The sequence below is a fragment of the Sebastes umbrosus genome, chromosome 18, assembly GCF_015220745.1.
Source record: "Sebastes umbrosus isolate fSebUmb1 chromosome 18, fSebUmb1.pri, whole genome shotgun sequence".
NCBI classification, from domain to species: Eukaryota; Metazoa; Chordata; class Actinopteri; order Perciformes; family Sebastidae; genus Sebastes; species Sebastes umbrosus.
In genome coordinates this window covers 967,405-985,873 of record NC_051286.1, presented here as the reverse complement: position 1 = coordinate 985,873, position 18,469 = coordinate 967,405, and the positions used below count along the sequence as shown (strand labels likewise).

Sequence of the window (18,469 nt, the reverse complement as noted above, 5' to 3'; positions counted from 1 at the left end):
TTAACACAAGACTTCTGTAGTAAAATAAAAAATAAATTAACATAAGACTTATGGTAAAATAAATGTAAATTAAAACAAGACTTCTATACTAAATTAGTTCTTTATGGATTACTATGTGTCCTCTATAGCAGGTCTATAATTAATAATATATCCACGTCACATATTCTTATTATCCATGTCGGGATCAGAGAGTCAAACTAAAGTTGTTTAATATAAAACGTTGTATTGCTGCAATAATAAACTAAATATCAATAACAAGTTAAACTCCAAAGATCATAAAACCAAAGAAGAAGAACATTATGCGGCGCTGCTCTCTGCATATTCAGAACCACAGAAGAAGACACGCTGATGTGTTTCAGATTGTAACTTTACTTTTATCTCTCTGCCGGAGTTAAACAGAGAAGGACGTCTCGCTGGAGGAGGAGAGCTCTCAGTGTCTTTTGATTTTGACTGTTTGTTTTGTCTTGATAACGGACCAGATGTCACGTCCTGGGTTCTGTTGTTAAGTGTAGTTTTCTGAATTTATTTTATTTTTGCATACTATAGTGTCACCGCCAAGACTATTTATGTAATATTAGTATGGAGAAGTACATTTACTCATTTAGGAGACGTTTAGGTACCAATGAGCTGTGTCCACGGAGACCAAGGAGAAGCTTTCGAGTACCACAACACAAAAATAACAAATACACATTTTATAATAGTGACTTAGACCCATATTTATACTTATTTGTATTTATCAAACTAAACAAAAAGTAATTTTTTTATTCCTTAAAGCTGAACTAATCCCGAGCAATACTGTGTTTGTGCAACGTATCCTCGTACAGCGGTTCGTATGATTTCTAACCGAAAGTTATTCCTTATTTTTCATGCGTCTTCCTACGAACGTCCAGCAACACGTGCTGTTATGTCCTGCTGTTACATTCGTACAGTCTGTGATGTTTTCACGTCTGGAAGTGTTAGTTAAGAAGCGAGCAGCAGCACGATTTATGTGCTCCTACTGTACAGCCCCGTCGGCTCCTGCAGGCCGTTCTGGCTGTTGACAGTTGTCAATAAAGTTTGGTTTGAAAGCTCCGAGGCAGGTAAAGTTTGTTTGCTAGCAGAGGTCTGTACGGGTTTGGAGGTAAGCTAGCTACGCTTTACTAGCTATACATTTTTATCTTGATAGCGACGCTCTGATTACTTTAAGGATAGCAGCTGCGTGAGAGCTTCTGGACGGACGACCAAAACTTCTGACATGTCAAAAATTCCTCCGACTGTCCGACAGCCGGTCGGTCGGAGTTCATCGGTCCTCGGTCCTCCCCGTACACGGCACGGCAAGCGGCGCCCGACGAAGCTGACATTCGGTCCGACTCTAACCAACAGCGGTGAAAATCCAGTGTTTTTTTGACCCACCCATCCACCCTGACTTCCTCCCTACGCGGCGTTCGCTGCTCTTTATACTTCCTGGTTCACGATTACATTGATTACATTGATTACATTGATTACATTGATTTTGTGGGATATATACGAATTACAGTGTGAACAGTGTTTGAGAACAGCCTGGTGTCTGTTATATCAGATATCAGTTATTGCCGTTCTAACAGTTCTCTGTATTTCTGTGTGTTTTTGACTGCGAATCCAATTTAAACCAACAGATCTTGTCCAGTTAGCTTGTTAGTTATTTTTCCAGTCCAGTTAGTGAGCCAATTAGTCACTAATTACCTCCGCCAAGGCGTTCGGTTTGTTTGTCTGTTTGTCAGCTGGATTACGGAAAATCTACCGACCCGATTGTCATGAAACTTGGTGGAAGGGCGTAGTGAAGGCCGAGGAAGGACCCTTTAAAATTTGGAGCGGATCTAAATCAGAAGCATTGTTTATCACTAATGGAAACGGCCTCGGTGGAGGTCTGAGTGCCTTTCTAGTTTGGTTATTTAGCTCTTTAGTAGTTTAGTCAGTTAGTGTCAGGAAACACTCTCTACCTCTGTGTTTATGTGTATCTCTCTCTCTCTCTCTCTCTCTCTCAATATATATATATATATATATATATATATATATATCAGTATTATATCATCATCATTGTGGGGTCACTAGACTATTGGCTGAGTGACCTCTGACCTGCTCTTCATTGGTTTGGAGCTAATGATGGTCTCCTCCGGTGAGGATGGAGGACGGGTTGGAGACTAATCCGGTCCAGTTAGACCCGACTCCGACTCCAGCAGACCAGACGGCTGTTATACTGTGTAAACATTGAGATCAGGTGAACTCAGCCGAAAAGTAATGAAAAGCTCTCTGCAGAGACGACGGAGAGTCGGAGCAGAGCTGAAAACAAAATAAACCTTCCTCCTCCTCCTCCTCCTCCTCCTCTCTGCAGCCGGACACCACCTGTGTGTGACAGACGATATTAAACGCAGCGTAACCGTCCACCAGTACCAGCAGATATGACTCTCCGTTCACACCTGTAGGTCTGCTCACACACCAGAACCACCTCTCTCTGTGTGATCAACTCAACTGTGTGTCAACGTCAAACGCTGTCGTTTCTATTTCTTATAACTTTTTACTCCCCAACTTAATTGCAAAGATCTGCGGTTGCAGCGACGACGCTGAACAAACCAAACCAGGAACCCGTTTCACCAAATCTGCGATATGCGGGCTGATTGATTGGCAACATGAGAACGTTTCCTGTCGCTTCATTTCTCAAATTAAAACCGAAGCCCGTACAGTACTTGTTGCATGAGCATAAGCACCTTGTGAAACGAGATGCTGCCTCCATTTGCAATCTACATGTTGCAAAATTGATTTTTTGTGTGGTTATGACAACAAATACACCGCTCTATAACCCTGAACAGTACTTTTATACCCCTCTATAACCCTGAACAGTACTTTTATACCCCTCTATAACCCTGAACAGTACTTTTATACCACTCTATAACCCTGAACAGTACTTTTATACTATCTTTGAATCAGACTATCAACCAGGCAAAGAACAGATACTCAGCTGCTGAATCAGGATTTATATTTACATCTGCTCAGGTTGTTCTCATTCACTATTCGTAGCTATACCTACGACAAGTAATCATTCTTATATAGTCCACATAATCAATGCGTATTTAATCCACGTATTCGTGAAATAGGGCTGTGTATTGGCAACAATTTGGCGATACAATACGTATCAAGATACAGGAGTTACGAGTTAAATAGAGATGAAAAATGTAAAAAAAACGAGCTGGTTTGGCTGCTGTTGTTGTTATGACCGTAGCCTCCAGCGCTTTGCAAAGTGGGATACAGTAGACGAGGTAGACTGGAGATTTTTTCCAAAGCAGTACGACATTCGGGTATTTTTGGCATACTGTGGATTTTGCTTTTGTTTGCATATTACATACTACATGTTGGTCAAATCAGTACGTACTACTAGTATAGTATGAGGTTGTACTACTAGTATAGTATGAGGTTGTACTACTAGTATAGTATGAGTTTGTACTACTAGTATAGTATGAGGTTGTACTACTAGTATAGTATGAGGTTGTATTACTAGTATAGTATGAGTTTGTACTACTAGTATAGTATGAGGTTGTATTACTAGTATAGTATGAGTTTGTACTACTAGTATAGTATGAGGTTGTACTACTAGTATAGTATGAGGTTGTACTACTAGTATAGTATGAGGTTGTATTACTAGTATAGTATGAGGTTGTACTACTAGTATAGTATGAGGTTGTACTACTAGTATAGTATGAGGTTGTATTACTAGTATAGTATGAGTTTGTACTACTAGTATAGTATGAGGTTGTACTACTAGTATAGTATGAGTTTGTACTACTAGTATAGTATGAGGTTGTACTACTAGTATAGTATGAGGTTGTATTACTAGTATAGTATGAGTTTGTACTACTAGTATAGTATGAGGTTGTATTACTAGTATAGTATGAGTTTGTACTACTAGTATAGTATGAGGTTGTACTACTAGTATAGTATGAGGTTGTACTACTAGTATAGTATGAGGTTGTATTACTAGTATAGTATGAGGTTGTACTACTAGTATAGTATGAGGTTGTATTACTAGTATAGTATGAGTTTGTACTACTAGTATAGTATGAGGTTGTACTACTAGTATAGTATGAGTTTGTACTACTAGTATAGTATGAGGTTGTATTACTAGTATAGTATGAGGTTGTACTACTAGTATAGTATGAGGTTGTACTACTAGTATAGTATGAGGTTTAGAATACAGCCTTAAAAGCGTTAAGCATCAATTCAGTGCTAAAATCCGCCGGTGTCTGCACGCCACCGCATTTACGGTAATGTTAGTTGTCCAACCAAGAAGGAAAAGAAACTCCGGTACTTATGAGATGACGTTGACCAGAGACTGACATACATTGACGTAGCGAGGTGCGTTCTCCTCCGTGATGGAGGTTCAGCTGGTTAATGTGGAGTTGGTGATGAAAACGGTCATATCGAACAATTTGAGACCTCATCTGAACTTCCTGTCTGTCTGTCTGTCTGTCTGTCTGTCTGCGGTTTATTAAATCTGCGCTGCTGCCAAGACGCCCATCAATCTGATTAATTCACTCAGGTCAATGGAGGTCATCAGCGCACGCACGCACACACACATACACGCACACACACGCACACTTTCTATTCTGGAGCTCTGAATGACTCATAGTGTAAAAACACACATACACACACATTTTTAATGAGTCATCGCGGGTAGATCCTGCTCCTCATCAAGTGTGTGTGTGTGTGTGTGTGTGTGTGTGTGTGTGTGTGTGTGTGTGTGTGTAAAACCCTGCATGTGAATGGCAGAGTTGTGATTAATGAAACACTTTTTTTAGTTTGCTCCTAGCTGACCTGTGACCTTTGACCTGTACCATAACTGTATCTCTGAGCTGAAGGAGGGTTGTTTCTACTGTCTGGATACAAAGAGAAAGAAGAGCTTGAGTCTGTTTGTTTTCTGGTCGTGAAAAAGAGACAAACTCTCCGTCTTCTGTTCACACTAATCTCTCAGGAGGAACGATTGATCTCTGTTGCCACTGACGACCTGCCTCGTCTGCTTGTTACAGATCATTAAAGCTTCACTCACCGACCACATCTACCCATCCACCTGTCAATCACAGAGCGCCGCCGCCCCCCCCGCTCTGCTCTGACTGGTGGACAGGAGGTGCACCATCACTATTAAATCACACTTTCATTTTAACAGAATCTATCATTTATTCCTTCGCTGCAGTGCAGTAAGCCGACTTAAAGCCGCCCACACGTGATCAGCGGTGAAATGGCTCTGCGCTGGCTGTGCCGTTGTTTCTCTATGGGGGGGGGGAGCGGCGCCTCCCTTGGCGTGGCGAACCGCTCTAAAGTGCCACAGAGCGCTGCGCCAAAAGTTTTAATTATTTCAACTCCGACCTCGGTTGCCGCAACCAATGAGAAAATAGAAGCAACTCTTGTTGTTGCCTGGAAACAGTGAGTCCTTGCACACTTTTTGATGACATATTACACCGTCGCTGCGCTTTGCCTTCTCGAGGCTCTGCGCCCGACCTCGCTGTGAGCGAATTGCAAATTTCAAATCATGTGAAAGCAGCTTAAAGAGTGAGAGGAAGCTAACTGCTAACACGCTAGTCAGCACATTTACAAGTACATTTACTGAAGTACTGCCATTTGTACGGCACGCAACAAACACACGGTACTGTTAAGTTAGGTAGGTTTAGGCAACAAAACCACCTTCAGGTTTAAGGTAAAACATCAAGGTTGGGCTTAAAATAAGTACGGAAACTAAGTAATATATGTACGGAAACAACGTAATACAACTACTACGGGAAACACAAACGTGATAATCGTCACTAACGTAACTTACAAAACAAAACATTGGCCTCGAACACGGGTCACCTGATTAAAAGTCCAGTGTTTGTTGGACTCATTTACCTCCTCACCCTCCCACCATAAGTGGTCTTTCTTGCTTTTTATTAGGGCTGTCAAAGAGTTAACATTAATAACGCGTTAACGGCACTAATGTCTTTAATGCATTAACGCAATCGATCTTTCGGAGGTTGTAGCGGCTCAGTTTTAAAGCTAGAGTGAAGATACTGGTGTCGCAAAGGAGGTTAAATAACACTCTAAATGTTGGTGAGGACAAACTGTCATGTCCATTTTCAAAGGGGTCCCTTGACCTCTGACCTCCAGATCAGTGAATGTAAATGGGTTCTATGGGTACCCACGAGTCTCCCCTTTACAGACATGCCCACTTTATGATCATCACATGCAGTTTGGGGCAAGTCATAGTCAAGTCAGCACACTGACACACTGACAGCTGTTGTTGCCTGTTGGGCTGCAGTTTGCCATGTTATGATTGGAGCATATTGTTTTATGCTAAATGCAGTACCTGTGAGGGTTTCTGGAGCAATATCTGTCATTGTTTTGTGTTGTTCATTGATTTACAATAATAAATATATACATACATTTGCATAAAGCAGCATATTAACCCACTCCCATGTTGATAAGAGTATTAAATACTTGACTAATCTCCATTTTAAGGTTCATTTAGAACAGATAAAACAAATGCAATTAATTGCGATAAAATATTTTAATCGATTGACCTCACTACCTCACTAACTCTTACCATAACATTTATACGCGTTGGACGTGGATGCGTTTACATTGCAGTTAGTACAGGATACGCAGCGTACACATGACACGCGGAAATCAAGAAAGGCGTACTTATTGTACACTAAATTAGTTGCACATTATCGTGGCATTAATTCTCATGCGAACAGGCTGCGTTGTCAGAAAAATCATAATAAACTGATTTGATGTCTGATTACATATTAATCTTTTAACTTCCTGACACCTTCAACCAGGTGAAAAGGAGTAACATTCGATGTGAAACAAACTCAGCCTGCAGACGTTAAATATTGCGACTGTGTGCAGAAACTCGCAGTAGATGAGTTCCCGTTACGAGGTGAATATCCTCTGACAGAAGATAGTCTGAGGGCTGAAGAGGACTTTATCTCTTCTGAAGTGCTGACATGACACCCCCAGACCTGGTCATGGAGCCGGTGGTGGGTGAGCAGCAGGCCGGCGGTGCGTTCGTGTCCGGGGCCCTCTCACATTCCCATATTTACAGGGCTTAGAGGGTGAACATGAAGTGAAGCAGGGTTCATTATGGCCAGTAAATCCTGAAGGGGGCTTTTTCCAAGTTCATGTGTGGAGTGGCCACATGCATCCATCCAGTTATGGAAAATAGAAACGAGGAAATCCCAAAAAAAAGAGGAACTAAGAGTTTAATATTAGGTCATTTTAAATTTTCAAGACCTCAAAAACAAGCGCAAAAACTTGATTATTATTTTTACAATTTTCCAGATTAAACAGAAAATGAATACATGACCCAGAGTGCTTTAAGACTGACTCTATAAAACAAGTGCAGGAATGTAATTTACCATGCTAATGCAGAACTCCCATAAGCTCTCATTGTTATTTAGCATGCAGTGTTGGGATGTCTGAATTCAGCTGTGATCATATCTGCAGATCACAGTCAGCTGCTGCTGCTGCTCGGGCTCTCTCTGTGATTGGTCAGAGGTTAATTGACGCGGCTAATCACCCGATCAGTCCAGTCTCCATGGAAACCAGGAGTGGGGCTGATGTACAGGAGGGAGTCGGGGGGGCCTTCACACCACGTAGGCTTAGCTGCTGCGGCTGCTGCTTTTTGTGTCTGTGTGTTTTTACACCAGCGACTGTACAGACTGTACCGCTGAACCGTTTGTACTTCACAGGAAATGAAATGCATCAGAATGCAGCAGAATTTGTCACGAGGCAATTATGAATGTTTGTACCAAATTTGGTGCCAATCCATCAAGCAGGTGATGAGATATTTCACTGCGTAGCGACTACTATCAATTAAAGAGCCGCTAAGAGGTCGAAGTCGTCTCTTTACTGTGTGACTCGTTCCAAAAAATCCAAATGGGTTTTACTGTTTATTAAATTAAAGGTAATACAAACAATAGCTTCGGCTAACTGGAATAACGTGAAGTGACGGTCAACAGAAAATATCCACGCCTATCTCACTCTCTTTGTCTAACTCCCACGGTCCAAGTGAACAGGTAAACACAGGTGAAACCACACCCCGGTCCCAATTATCGGAAGTGATGATAACCAAAAGAACGTGTGCAGCCTAAACTAATTATTATAATAATAATAAACGACAGGCTAAATACATACTTTGGCTCCAACACACTGGAGAATTGAAACTTTTTGATTTGCAGTTGGCGCTTAAATGAAAAGTCAATGGATCACTAAAGTCTTTAGGATTCATCCATGTCTTCATAAATAATCAAGAATTTACACGTTGTATTTATGCACGACAAACTTTACTTTACTTTTAATTGTAAAGAAATGTTAAACGTTCCTCCGGTTCACTCTCCCTGTGTATGATGTCATCGACATGCGCCAGCAGCGCCAATCTCAGAAAGACAACAACAAAACGAAGCAGGCTGATGGCGAGGAAGAGCCAGACGAGCGAGAAATTTTCAAGCCGCGTTTGTGATCCAGCGTGTGGAAACATTTTGGCTTTTGCAAAAACGGGAGATGTCCTCGATAAATCACTCGCTGCTTGCAGAATATGCAAAGGCCAGATAAAATACAACGGCAACACGACCAGTCATTCCACGCACCTACTGGGACACCGATATTATTGCTCTACCTTTTGCTTTAAAAATGAGAACAGAAGCAGCGGGTTAAACAACTGTTCATTTAACTTGAATAGAAGTTGGTTTATTTTATTTTTTTTGTTAAATATTGCACTGCCTTGTATCTGAGAACTGAAGCAGCGGGTCCTGAAGTTGCACTTTTTTATTATTTTCAAATAAAAGGGTATGTATTTTCCATTAATCAGTATGTTTACTTGTTTATATCCATAATTAATTTATCTCTGATTGAAGAAAAACTTGCATTGTCCAGATATTTATTTCACTCTGATTGTTTTTCTGGCAAAAAAAAAAGTTACCGTATCGATTTGAAGTCATTGAATCGTATCGTATCGCTCTAGATGAGCCAAATATCGTCTTTGAATCTTATCGGAACAATGGAAAGTGATACGTATCGTATCGATTTAAAAACGTATCGTTACACCCCTAACTACCATGGCTAAAAACTGTACACATTTTGTCACTTTATGCGTCACTCGTGTACGCAGTTTCTGTCCAGAATAACACACGTTGATGTGCAGACAGACCTGAAGCAGCTCTGCACCTCTGCCTCTCTCTCTCTGTTCACTTGTGTTGTTTGGTTTGTGCACTGCAGCGTCACATCACACACCAGGTGTTTCTGTTTGTTGGGTTTGATAAAAGTGCTCTGCTGTAATAAAACACTGAGCTGCTGTCGGGCTCCGCTGCAAACACACACCTCACCTGGCTGGCATCATGTGTTTGTGTGTTTGGGCTCACAAACATTTGCCTGGGAGTGTTTGTGTCGTCGGCTCTGCAGGCATGAAACTGGAACATTTTCAGGGAGTTGTGACATACAAGCATTTTAAAGCATTTTAAAGTATGTAATTGAGTCCCACAGGTTGTCGGGTCATTTATGTTATCCGATCTGATCTGATAATTGGCTGGGAATGACTTTATAGACTAACCTGTGTTTTAGGTGGAAGTAAACAAACACTTGTAAATGTGCAAAAACACTTAAGTGTATCACCTTTTTTGCCAGTTATTGCCAAGAAATGTGTCCAGGAGATCCTGTAGGCCTTCCTACATATCGATGTATTGTCATATAAAACTGTTCAGCCCTCTTTTAATAGACGGCTAGAAGTCTTTTCTGCTGCAAATCACCCAAATCCAGCTTAACAAACTGCTCCAAAATTTAACAGAAGGCAAGATCTGCAAATCTCTGCACCATGAAGTCATTTTCATTTTTATTTCATCCCGAAATTCTTTGAGCGTCTCTTTCCAAAAACCACATGCTCTGCATAGTTAACGTCACGCACCAAGGCCACAAAGAATTACTTCACTTTTTATAGTTCATATATTTTGATATATTTAATGAGATAACAGTGCAAGAAATCATGGATTGGTTTTGTTGGTTTATTATCAGAAGGTGTCATGCAAGCTAAATTACTAGACAGCACTTTCAGATCCATTGTGTGGAGGTCGCACAAACTGTGCTACGAAAATATTAATTTTATCTCATAATTAAGTCATAATGATTCTAAAAGCCTGTGTCAAAACCAATTTCAGACTAGTGTCTTTGAGACTGAACAAATTCCACATTTACAAAAGAAACCTTCATCTCTTGGAGGGGGCGTAAATACTTGATTGGCTGGCAGGTGTCTATTATTTTTTTAATATTAATATTTGATATTTTTCAGGCACCATAGACATACAGGAGTTCTGACCAACAACAATTTAACCGCCGTTCTCAATCCAGCACGACATTACAAGGACATCCGGCGTGTCATGACGACGAATTTGAGGCTTTTCGTGTGTCATTTGTACGCCACGCAACAAAACTGTGGTAACGGCCACAGTAAGGTTAATGCAACAGAACCACTCACTTAGGTTTAGGGAAAACTAAAATAAGTACGTAAACTAAGTAAAATATGAACGGAAACAACGTAACACAAGTACGGAAAACAAGTCACAAACATACCCAAAACACCTGTCACGAACCTCACAAAAAAAACATCACAAACGTAACTTAGAAAACAAAACACCGGTTTTGAACGCCGGTCTCCTGGTTGTAAGTCCTGTGTTTGTTGGACCCACCCCCCATCACTTTTTATTCCACGTCACTAGCTCTGAGCGTAGCACATTCATGCGGATGCGTTTACATTGCAGTCAGTACAGACTACATGGCGTACACTCGACACGCCAAAAGCAAGAACGGCGTTCTTATTGCGCGCTAAACGCCTTGCCCATTATCGTGTCATTCATACGCCTTTTCGTGCAACTGGGCTGCTGAATCTGCACTGAAGTTATGTTAAACTTGGTTTGTCACTACTTCAAAAGTAATGACTTATTGATGTTTTTATAATTTTTTATATTATGAGTTGTACAAGATGAAAGCAACCCAAATAAACTAAACTAAGAACTAACTGACGGGTGAAACGTATCTAATAAAGTGGGTTAAACTGAAGACAAACACTCTTTATACATAATAATACTCTCTGATGAAACTCCATCTGAGGGCATCTGTACACTTTGTTGTACATCATCGTTCACTTACTCATTATGTGTTTATTAAATGATCAGTTAGAGCAGAAAGAAAAAAATTTGTGTGAAGTGTTGTGTTAGTTTTGGGCTACAGGGGGCGCTGCAGCCACCAGGCTGTTCTAGAGAGAGAAATCACACAGGTACAGAGTGTTCTATATACTTCTATGGCAAAGTGGGTGAAGCTCTGCGCTGTTCTGTTAGTCTACATGTCTGTGTGTGTGTGTGTGTGTGTATGTGTGTGTGTGTGTGTGTGCGTGAGTGTGCATGCGCGTGTGTGTGTGTGTGTATAGGGGAGCTCTGCATCATATTGTACCAGACAGGCAGAGTGTCGGACTGAATACTAAACAGCAGGAAGCTCCTCTTCACACAGCGCCAACCCAGCCATATAGGACACTGTGACACACGCACGCACGCACGCACGCACGCACGCACGCACGCACGCACGCACGCACGCACGCACTGACTACTCCAGCTTGTTCTTTTATTTTTTTGCTTTAATAATTCAGGTTAGTCTTCCATAACACCAAAAATAAATTAAATAACTTAACTGTAAATAACTGTAAAAAACTTAAAAATGAGCATAATAGTAATACACAGTAGTATTATACGTTATTATATATAGATGTATTATGTACACCCACACACATGTGGTTGTACTTTTATACTTGTGAGGACTCCCTAGCACCGAAACCAAGTTTTAACCCCTCGAGGACCGGACAAAATGTCCCCACTTTGCAAAAATATTCTTATTTTGCAAATATGACTGTACTCTTCTACAAATGTCCTCACTTTCCGAAAAGGTCCTCACTTTGTAAAATCTCGTGGCCCTCCCCCGCCAAAAAAAATCTCACTTTTTTTCATTAAACAAAAAGGTCCTGACTCTCCAATAATGTCCTCACTTTGCAAGTCATTTTACATAAATGTCCTGACAATCCAAAAGGTCCTCACAGTGACGCTCTAAAACTGGCATTGGTCCTCACAAAGATAGAAGAACAAGAATGCACACACACACACACACACGTACAGAGGCAGAACAAGGACACAGCCTATGGACACACATTAGTGATGACACACATACGTGTACACACTGGTGAGGTTAGTCCATCCTCTGCACGCACAAACACACACACACACACACACACACACACACACACATGTACATGCATGCACACACTGCATCACACACACACACCCATTAAGTGTGCAGCCCACTCAGTCGTATAGTTTCCAGGGAGGTGGAGGATTTTTTCCTCTCTTGGCAGTGGAGGGAGAGAAAGACTATGTTTGATGTAAGTTGCGTTGGAGCCCGCTCAGTGGAGTGGCGGCCTCAGATGCACCCGTCCTCGGTACGCCGTGGCAACATAATGGGTAGTAGGCTGAGGGTTCAGGCGAGGCTGTCCAGATTTACATTTATATTAACGCTGCAGACCCCCCCCCCCCCCAGAGCTACCCAATCTGCACTGCAGCTGAGGAGAGAGCAGAGCGGCTGTGTTCACGTCTTCATCATCAAACCGTTGTTTCAGTGTCTCTTTTATGTTGCCGTTTGCAACGAAACGCTCCCAAACAGAGATCTCGGGAGATTTTTGTGTTATTTAAAATTTTGAAAAAGAGCCAAAAAAATGCAGTGGTTTTATTTGGCATCTGTAATGTATTAACATTACAGTAATGTAATGTATTAACATTACAGTGGTCTTAATGATGACGATGATTAACAAGTGTCCAAAATCTCAATTTACTGCTGAGTGAACACGAGGGAATAGTTTCAGACACATTTATAGCAAGTAGGGTTCATCTGCAGAGCTCATTTAACCTGGTACAAAGAAGCAAAGATGTTTCTCTACTGTTTCCTTTATGTTCTGAAGCAGGTTGTTCTCACACACTGTTCATAGCTATACTCACTATGCACTATAATTGGTCTATATCAGGGGTCAGCAACCTGCGGCTCTTCAGCCCCGCTCCAGTGGCTCTCTGTGGATTTATAAAATAATTACTTGAAATTAATAAATGTTTTGTGTTTACATTTTCATTTTTATTGATCATTGTTGTAGGTCTATGGTACGACGGTGTGACGGAGTATTAGGGCCACATTGAGGAATAAAGTCATAATATTATAAAGTAGTAATTTTACGTGTTATTTTCTTTTTTTCTCGTAAAGTTCTGACTTTATTGTGTAAATCTCAGATGTTTTTTCCCTCAATGTGGCCCTAATACTCCGTAGTACATTGTCTCTTTGGCCCTCACTGCATTAGACTGATATACTATATACTGAGACTATAAACTGTGTTACCTTCATCACAATGATCACATGTTTTGTGGCTTCAGACTTTTGATAGTAAAGGTTGCTGACCCCTGCTCTATATTCTACAATACATGCACCACAGAACGCCACAGGAGGTGTTTCCTACCGGTGGGCATCAGACTATATAACTCCTCCTTCTTCTGCAGGAAGGACGGCTGAAAACACCGGCCACACTGAGAACAACAATAATATCAATATCATGTGCAATACTACTTTTTCCATTCTCATGTGCAATATCACTGTTCATCATGTGTAATGTTACTTCTTTTCTGTTTTTTTAACTTTAACTTTTTTTAAAATCTTTTTTAACTTATCTTATTTACTCATTTTACTAAATGTATCTTACTTTATTGTTATTCTTTTAGGCACTGGTGCTAGAAATAGTACTTTTTATTTTATACACTTGAACTTGTTGTAATTTTTGAGCAATCTCTGGCACAAGAATTTCTTTCAGAATTAATAAAGTTCTATCTTATCTTATATCAGTTAGCGTGTATTTAACATAATCGTGAAAAGCAGAAGTTGACATGTGCGTCACTTGTTGCTGAACATTCGTAGGAAAACGCACAAAAAATATATTCAAAGTTGTGCTGAACGTCACAAAAAAATATATAATAAGATTATTTTATTTTTAGAAACCTGGATGTCCAAAGTCCATCCCTTCACTTCACAACTGTATTAATTATTGTTATTCACATTATTTTTTTTTGTTGGGAGTGTTTGCAGCATTATGAATTCCTAAAATGAAACTCTATAGCTCAAATGTCTGACTGTATTTGGAGTCTGGTACTACAAATTAAATGAAATGTGATTCTACTAGTCATAAGTTTCAAATCTTGTCGTTCTCTGTACGAAGACGTCTCGTCCTTTGAAGCAACCCGTCCTTTCAGGAGTAAGATAAATGCTGTAAAGGATTTCTTTTATCCATGTTGTTGGCCTTATTATGGGTTATTTGCCGTCTATGCTGCGGATCACTAAAATGTTTTTAGCAGCGACTCTGTAAAACCTCTCCAAAGAAACACCTAATTGACTGAGTGAATGAAATGCTGTAAATCTTTTCAGTCTGTAAATCCTGAATGAAATGACATGTCACATTTTAAAATATCCACCCCAAAAAATTTGAAAATGGTATTTGGCAGGAGTCTCTCTGGTGTTGAAATGCCATTAAAATATTATATTTATATATTTCACAGAGATAAAAATGTTCAGAAGCTGCACACAGGAGGAGAGCAGGCCAGGGTTCAGCATCTTGCTCAAGGAAACATAAGCAGAATAAAGAGCTGCGACGGGAACCTGACGACGTTTCTGTGTTTTATTGTTTTTGCAGATCATGACTCTGGAAGACGGCTTCTGAAACTCTGATTGGTACAAAGACTCTTCAGCTACAGGACCCCCGAGCTCTGACCAGGTAAAGGTCACAACCAGCTGGTGTTTGTGTCAGAAGGGATCTTCTATCGGTGGTAAACACATTTAATCATGTGACACGTTCTGTGTTGACTTGTCCTCTTCAGATGGAGGTGAATGCGGTTAAAAAACGCCATCGCACACGATCCAAAGGAGTCAGAGGTATGAACCTGTTTATATGCTTTCTGTTCTAATGCTGGACGTCGTAAACTCGTGGTTACGACACAGGAAGTCGTGTACACGATATGCTCGGCGTTTGAGTCGTGAGAACACCGCTGCTAGCAGTGGCGTAGGCAGAAATCACAGAGTGGGGGGGCACAGAGAAAATGAGGTGGGCCTGTCCCGTCCAACACCAAACATCTACTTAGAAGATTCTGAAAGGCAGACGGACACCAAAATAGGCCATGCACCACAGTTTAAAATCCTACAAGCCTTCATCATCATCATCATCATCAGAGGGGATGTTACAGGCACCTGACATTTACATTTATCTTCTTTCCTCACTCTTGTTCAGCTTTGTTGACCTTGTTTTTAGCTATTTCCGTCGTACAATGAGAGAAAAACAACTGGAGTCAGACTGCTGGTAGCCGACAGTATGTGTGTAGGTCTACTACTCATACCGGACGCCTTTACTACGAAGCCAGTTCCTACCCACCCTGGGTATGATGAACTTGTCTTATCCTTACCTGGTTTAACTAACCCTAACAAACGAGATCACGCTTAGCGGTCCTACGACGCTGGTTATCAAATCTGTAAATCAACCCAGGGTTTCTCTGTCCGGCTGTGAGCGCGTTCACATGAACGGGGCGGTGTTTACAGTATCTGACCAATCACTGACATGGACTAGTCTACAGACTGCAGATAGGCAGAGCGGCACATTTTACAAAGGAAGAGTAAACTATATTAGACAAATACGAAGAAGTTAAACACTTAATCAGACTAACAGTAACACAGCTGAAGCTGCCAAATGCAGGAAGAACAGCTGGTGAAAGAAAAAACTCCCGATGTGTGAATGCGTAAATTAACATACTTAATTAATTTAACGGAACACTCAAAAGTCAGATATAGTCGTCTAAATATAAATAGCTTTTAGATGTGTTATGGTTGAATGGATTGCACTTCATTACGCCCATTAACAACATCATGGCGTGTGTGACTATTTCAACCTTCATTCAGCTGCGTCCCGTCTCCGGCGTTGGGAAACGGACTCAAGACCAAGTAAACAAAAATAAATATAAAAATATAATTTAAAGAGGTAAACACCCGCAGCATAAATCCAGCTGTCCTTCCTCCATCTGTCAGTTTAAACTGTGTTGTTTTTAGTCTGATTATGACTTCAACTTCTTTGTATTTGTGTGATATTAACATACGATCTGCACACCGAGCTCTGATTGGTCAGTAGGCGTTGCTTTTATACCAGTTGATCTCTCAGTTACCATGGCGATCTACCCCGGTAAGAAGTGATCCACCTTCGTAGGACGGAAAAAAACTAAAGGGTTAAACCCTGAAGTTACCTCGCTAACGCCAAATCCTGCTTCATATTACAGACCTCTGGACAATCAAGCTGATTCCGATCTGCATAAACAGCATAGCATAGCGCCCTATTAACTTTTCTTGATAATGTTGAACGAACATCATATTGAACACATATTGTCTTAATACTAATGCACATTGTGTGAAACGCCATGTACAACAAATATAATATATATTATTAAAAGTTTATCACTGATTCACTGCAGATTGTTGAAGTTATAACATGAATCTTTTTGTTTTGTCTCTTGTCTGAAGCCGCCGTGGAAGCAGTGACACAGGAGTTATTCAGGTAGGTAAACCTCTGCTTCTCAAAGGTTGCACCTTGTCACAGATTATTTTTGTGACTTTTATTGTAGTTTGGCTCACCTCCGGGCGTGGGGATTTATTACCTAACATATGCACCGTATGTATCAGTGCACATCTTGCAGAGAAAACTGCAGACATGTTACGATGTTTCATGTAATCTGTGATATTTATTGCACACTAGAGACTTTGTTTTTACCGTGACTGTAGCCTTTAAAGCAACATACTGTAAGTAACCCAGTAAACAAAAGGCATCAAGGCCGGAGAGAAGCGTTGTCTTGAGGACAAACTCAGGGACTAAATGTCCCTTGTCGTTCCATAAGCTGTGAGCTTAATAGCTAATTACATAACTACAAATATGAAGGCACATTTTTAAACTTTGTAAACAAGGAAAAACTGTCTGACAACAATGACACTGGGCCCCCAGTTTGTACATCCTTGATTCCTTTTCTCGCCTCCTCTCCTCATGTCTTCATCCCGCCCACGGGGAGATGCGAGCAGAGAGGAGTCAAGGCAACAGGCTTTTAACAAACGAGACATCGTTTCCTCAGAGCCGTCATTTTAAAGCGACGTCAATTAAATATGACGTTTGTCACAGCTGCATCATCTGTCCAGTGTTAATGTGTTATATTATCTCAGATGAGCAGAACAGTGTTAACGACAACGTATATCTTTACTTTTAATTCAATTCACAACGTGGAATAACGTGACAAGAATGTATGGATGTCATAGATTTTTTTTTAACACACACACATATATATATATTATAATCTTTATATATTTTATTATATTGATTGAACTGATTGATTTCTGGGTCACAAGCCAGAGGATCGAGGCGTGAGGAGACGAGGAGGCACAAGGAAAAGGAGGGAAAAGGAAACAATAAGAAAGACGTAGGAGTCCTGAGAGCAGCAATACTGCGAAATAAAAAGATGCTGTGCATTGGAAATGTCAGAAACATGTATTTAAAGTAAAATAAATAGGCTAGAAGTTAAAGTATAGCAACTTACAAAGACACCACTGGATTAAATATTTGCTTTTATGCAGATGATAGAGTTCTGTTTAGTCCAGCAGTCAGCAGCCTTTACTATCAAAAGAGACATTTTAGGCAAAAAAAAAATCTGTCTGGAGCCGCAAAACATGTGATCATTGTGATGAAGGTAACACAGTTTATAGTCTAAGTATATAGTATATAAGTCTAATGCAGTGAGGGCCAAAGAGACAATGTACTACGGAGTATTAGGGCCACATTGAGGGAAAAAACATCTGAGATTTACAGAATAAAGTCAGAATATTACGAGAATAAAGTCATAACTTTACTACAAAAAAGTCGTAACATTATGAGAAAAAAAGAAAATAACACGTAAAATTACTACTTTATAATATTATGATTTTATTCTCGTAATATCAGATTTATTTTTTTTCCCTCAATGTGGCCCTAATACTCCGTCGTACCATAGACCTACAACAATGATAAATAAAAATGTAAATGTAAACAAAAAAACAGCCTAAAAGTCCCCAGGGAGCCGCTGGAGAGGCGCTACAGAGACGCAGGTTGCTGACCGCTGGTTTAGTCTTAGTTCACATTCACGTTTGAAACCGTGGTACTCTCCAAAACGATGGATTTGCTTGAGATTTATTGGTGGATTGATGCAGAAATTGCAGAAGTGATACCAGATTTTGAGCCGAAGAGGGAGCTGAGCTCGAAGGCATACCATCATCCAGTAGCGGGTCAGCAGCGCGTTAATATGTTTCCCCACGGTTT

General features: G+C 40.5%; 1 protein-coding gene across 8 annotated transcripts in view; it reads left to right on the top strand.

The window, feature by feature from the left end:
• Positions 1 to 18,469, top strand: part of myt1la (myelin transcription factor 1-like, a) — a 75,838-nt gene that overhangs the window by 1,100 nt on the left and 56,269 nt on the right. For all 8 annotated transcript variants that reach the window (XM_037750490.1, XM_037750493.1, XM_037750492.1 and 5 more), the window contains exons 2-4: positions 14,792 to 14,872; positions 14,976 to 15,030; positions 16,657 to 16,690. In XM_037750490.1, coding sequence (XP_037606418.1) covers positions 14,976 to 15,030; positions 16,657 to 16,690 — 89 coding nt within the window. In that variant the 5' untranslated portion in view covers positions 14,792 to 14,872. The remainder of the gene's footprint in view (positions 1 to 14,791; positions 14,873 to 14,975; positions 15,031 to 16,656; positions 16,691 to 18,469) is intronic.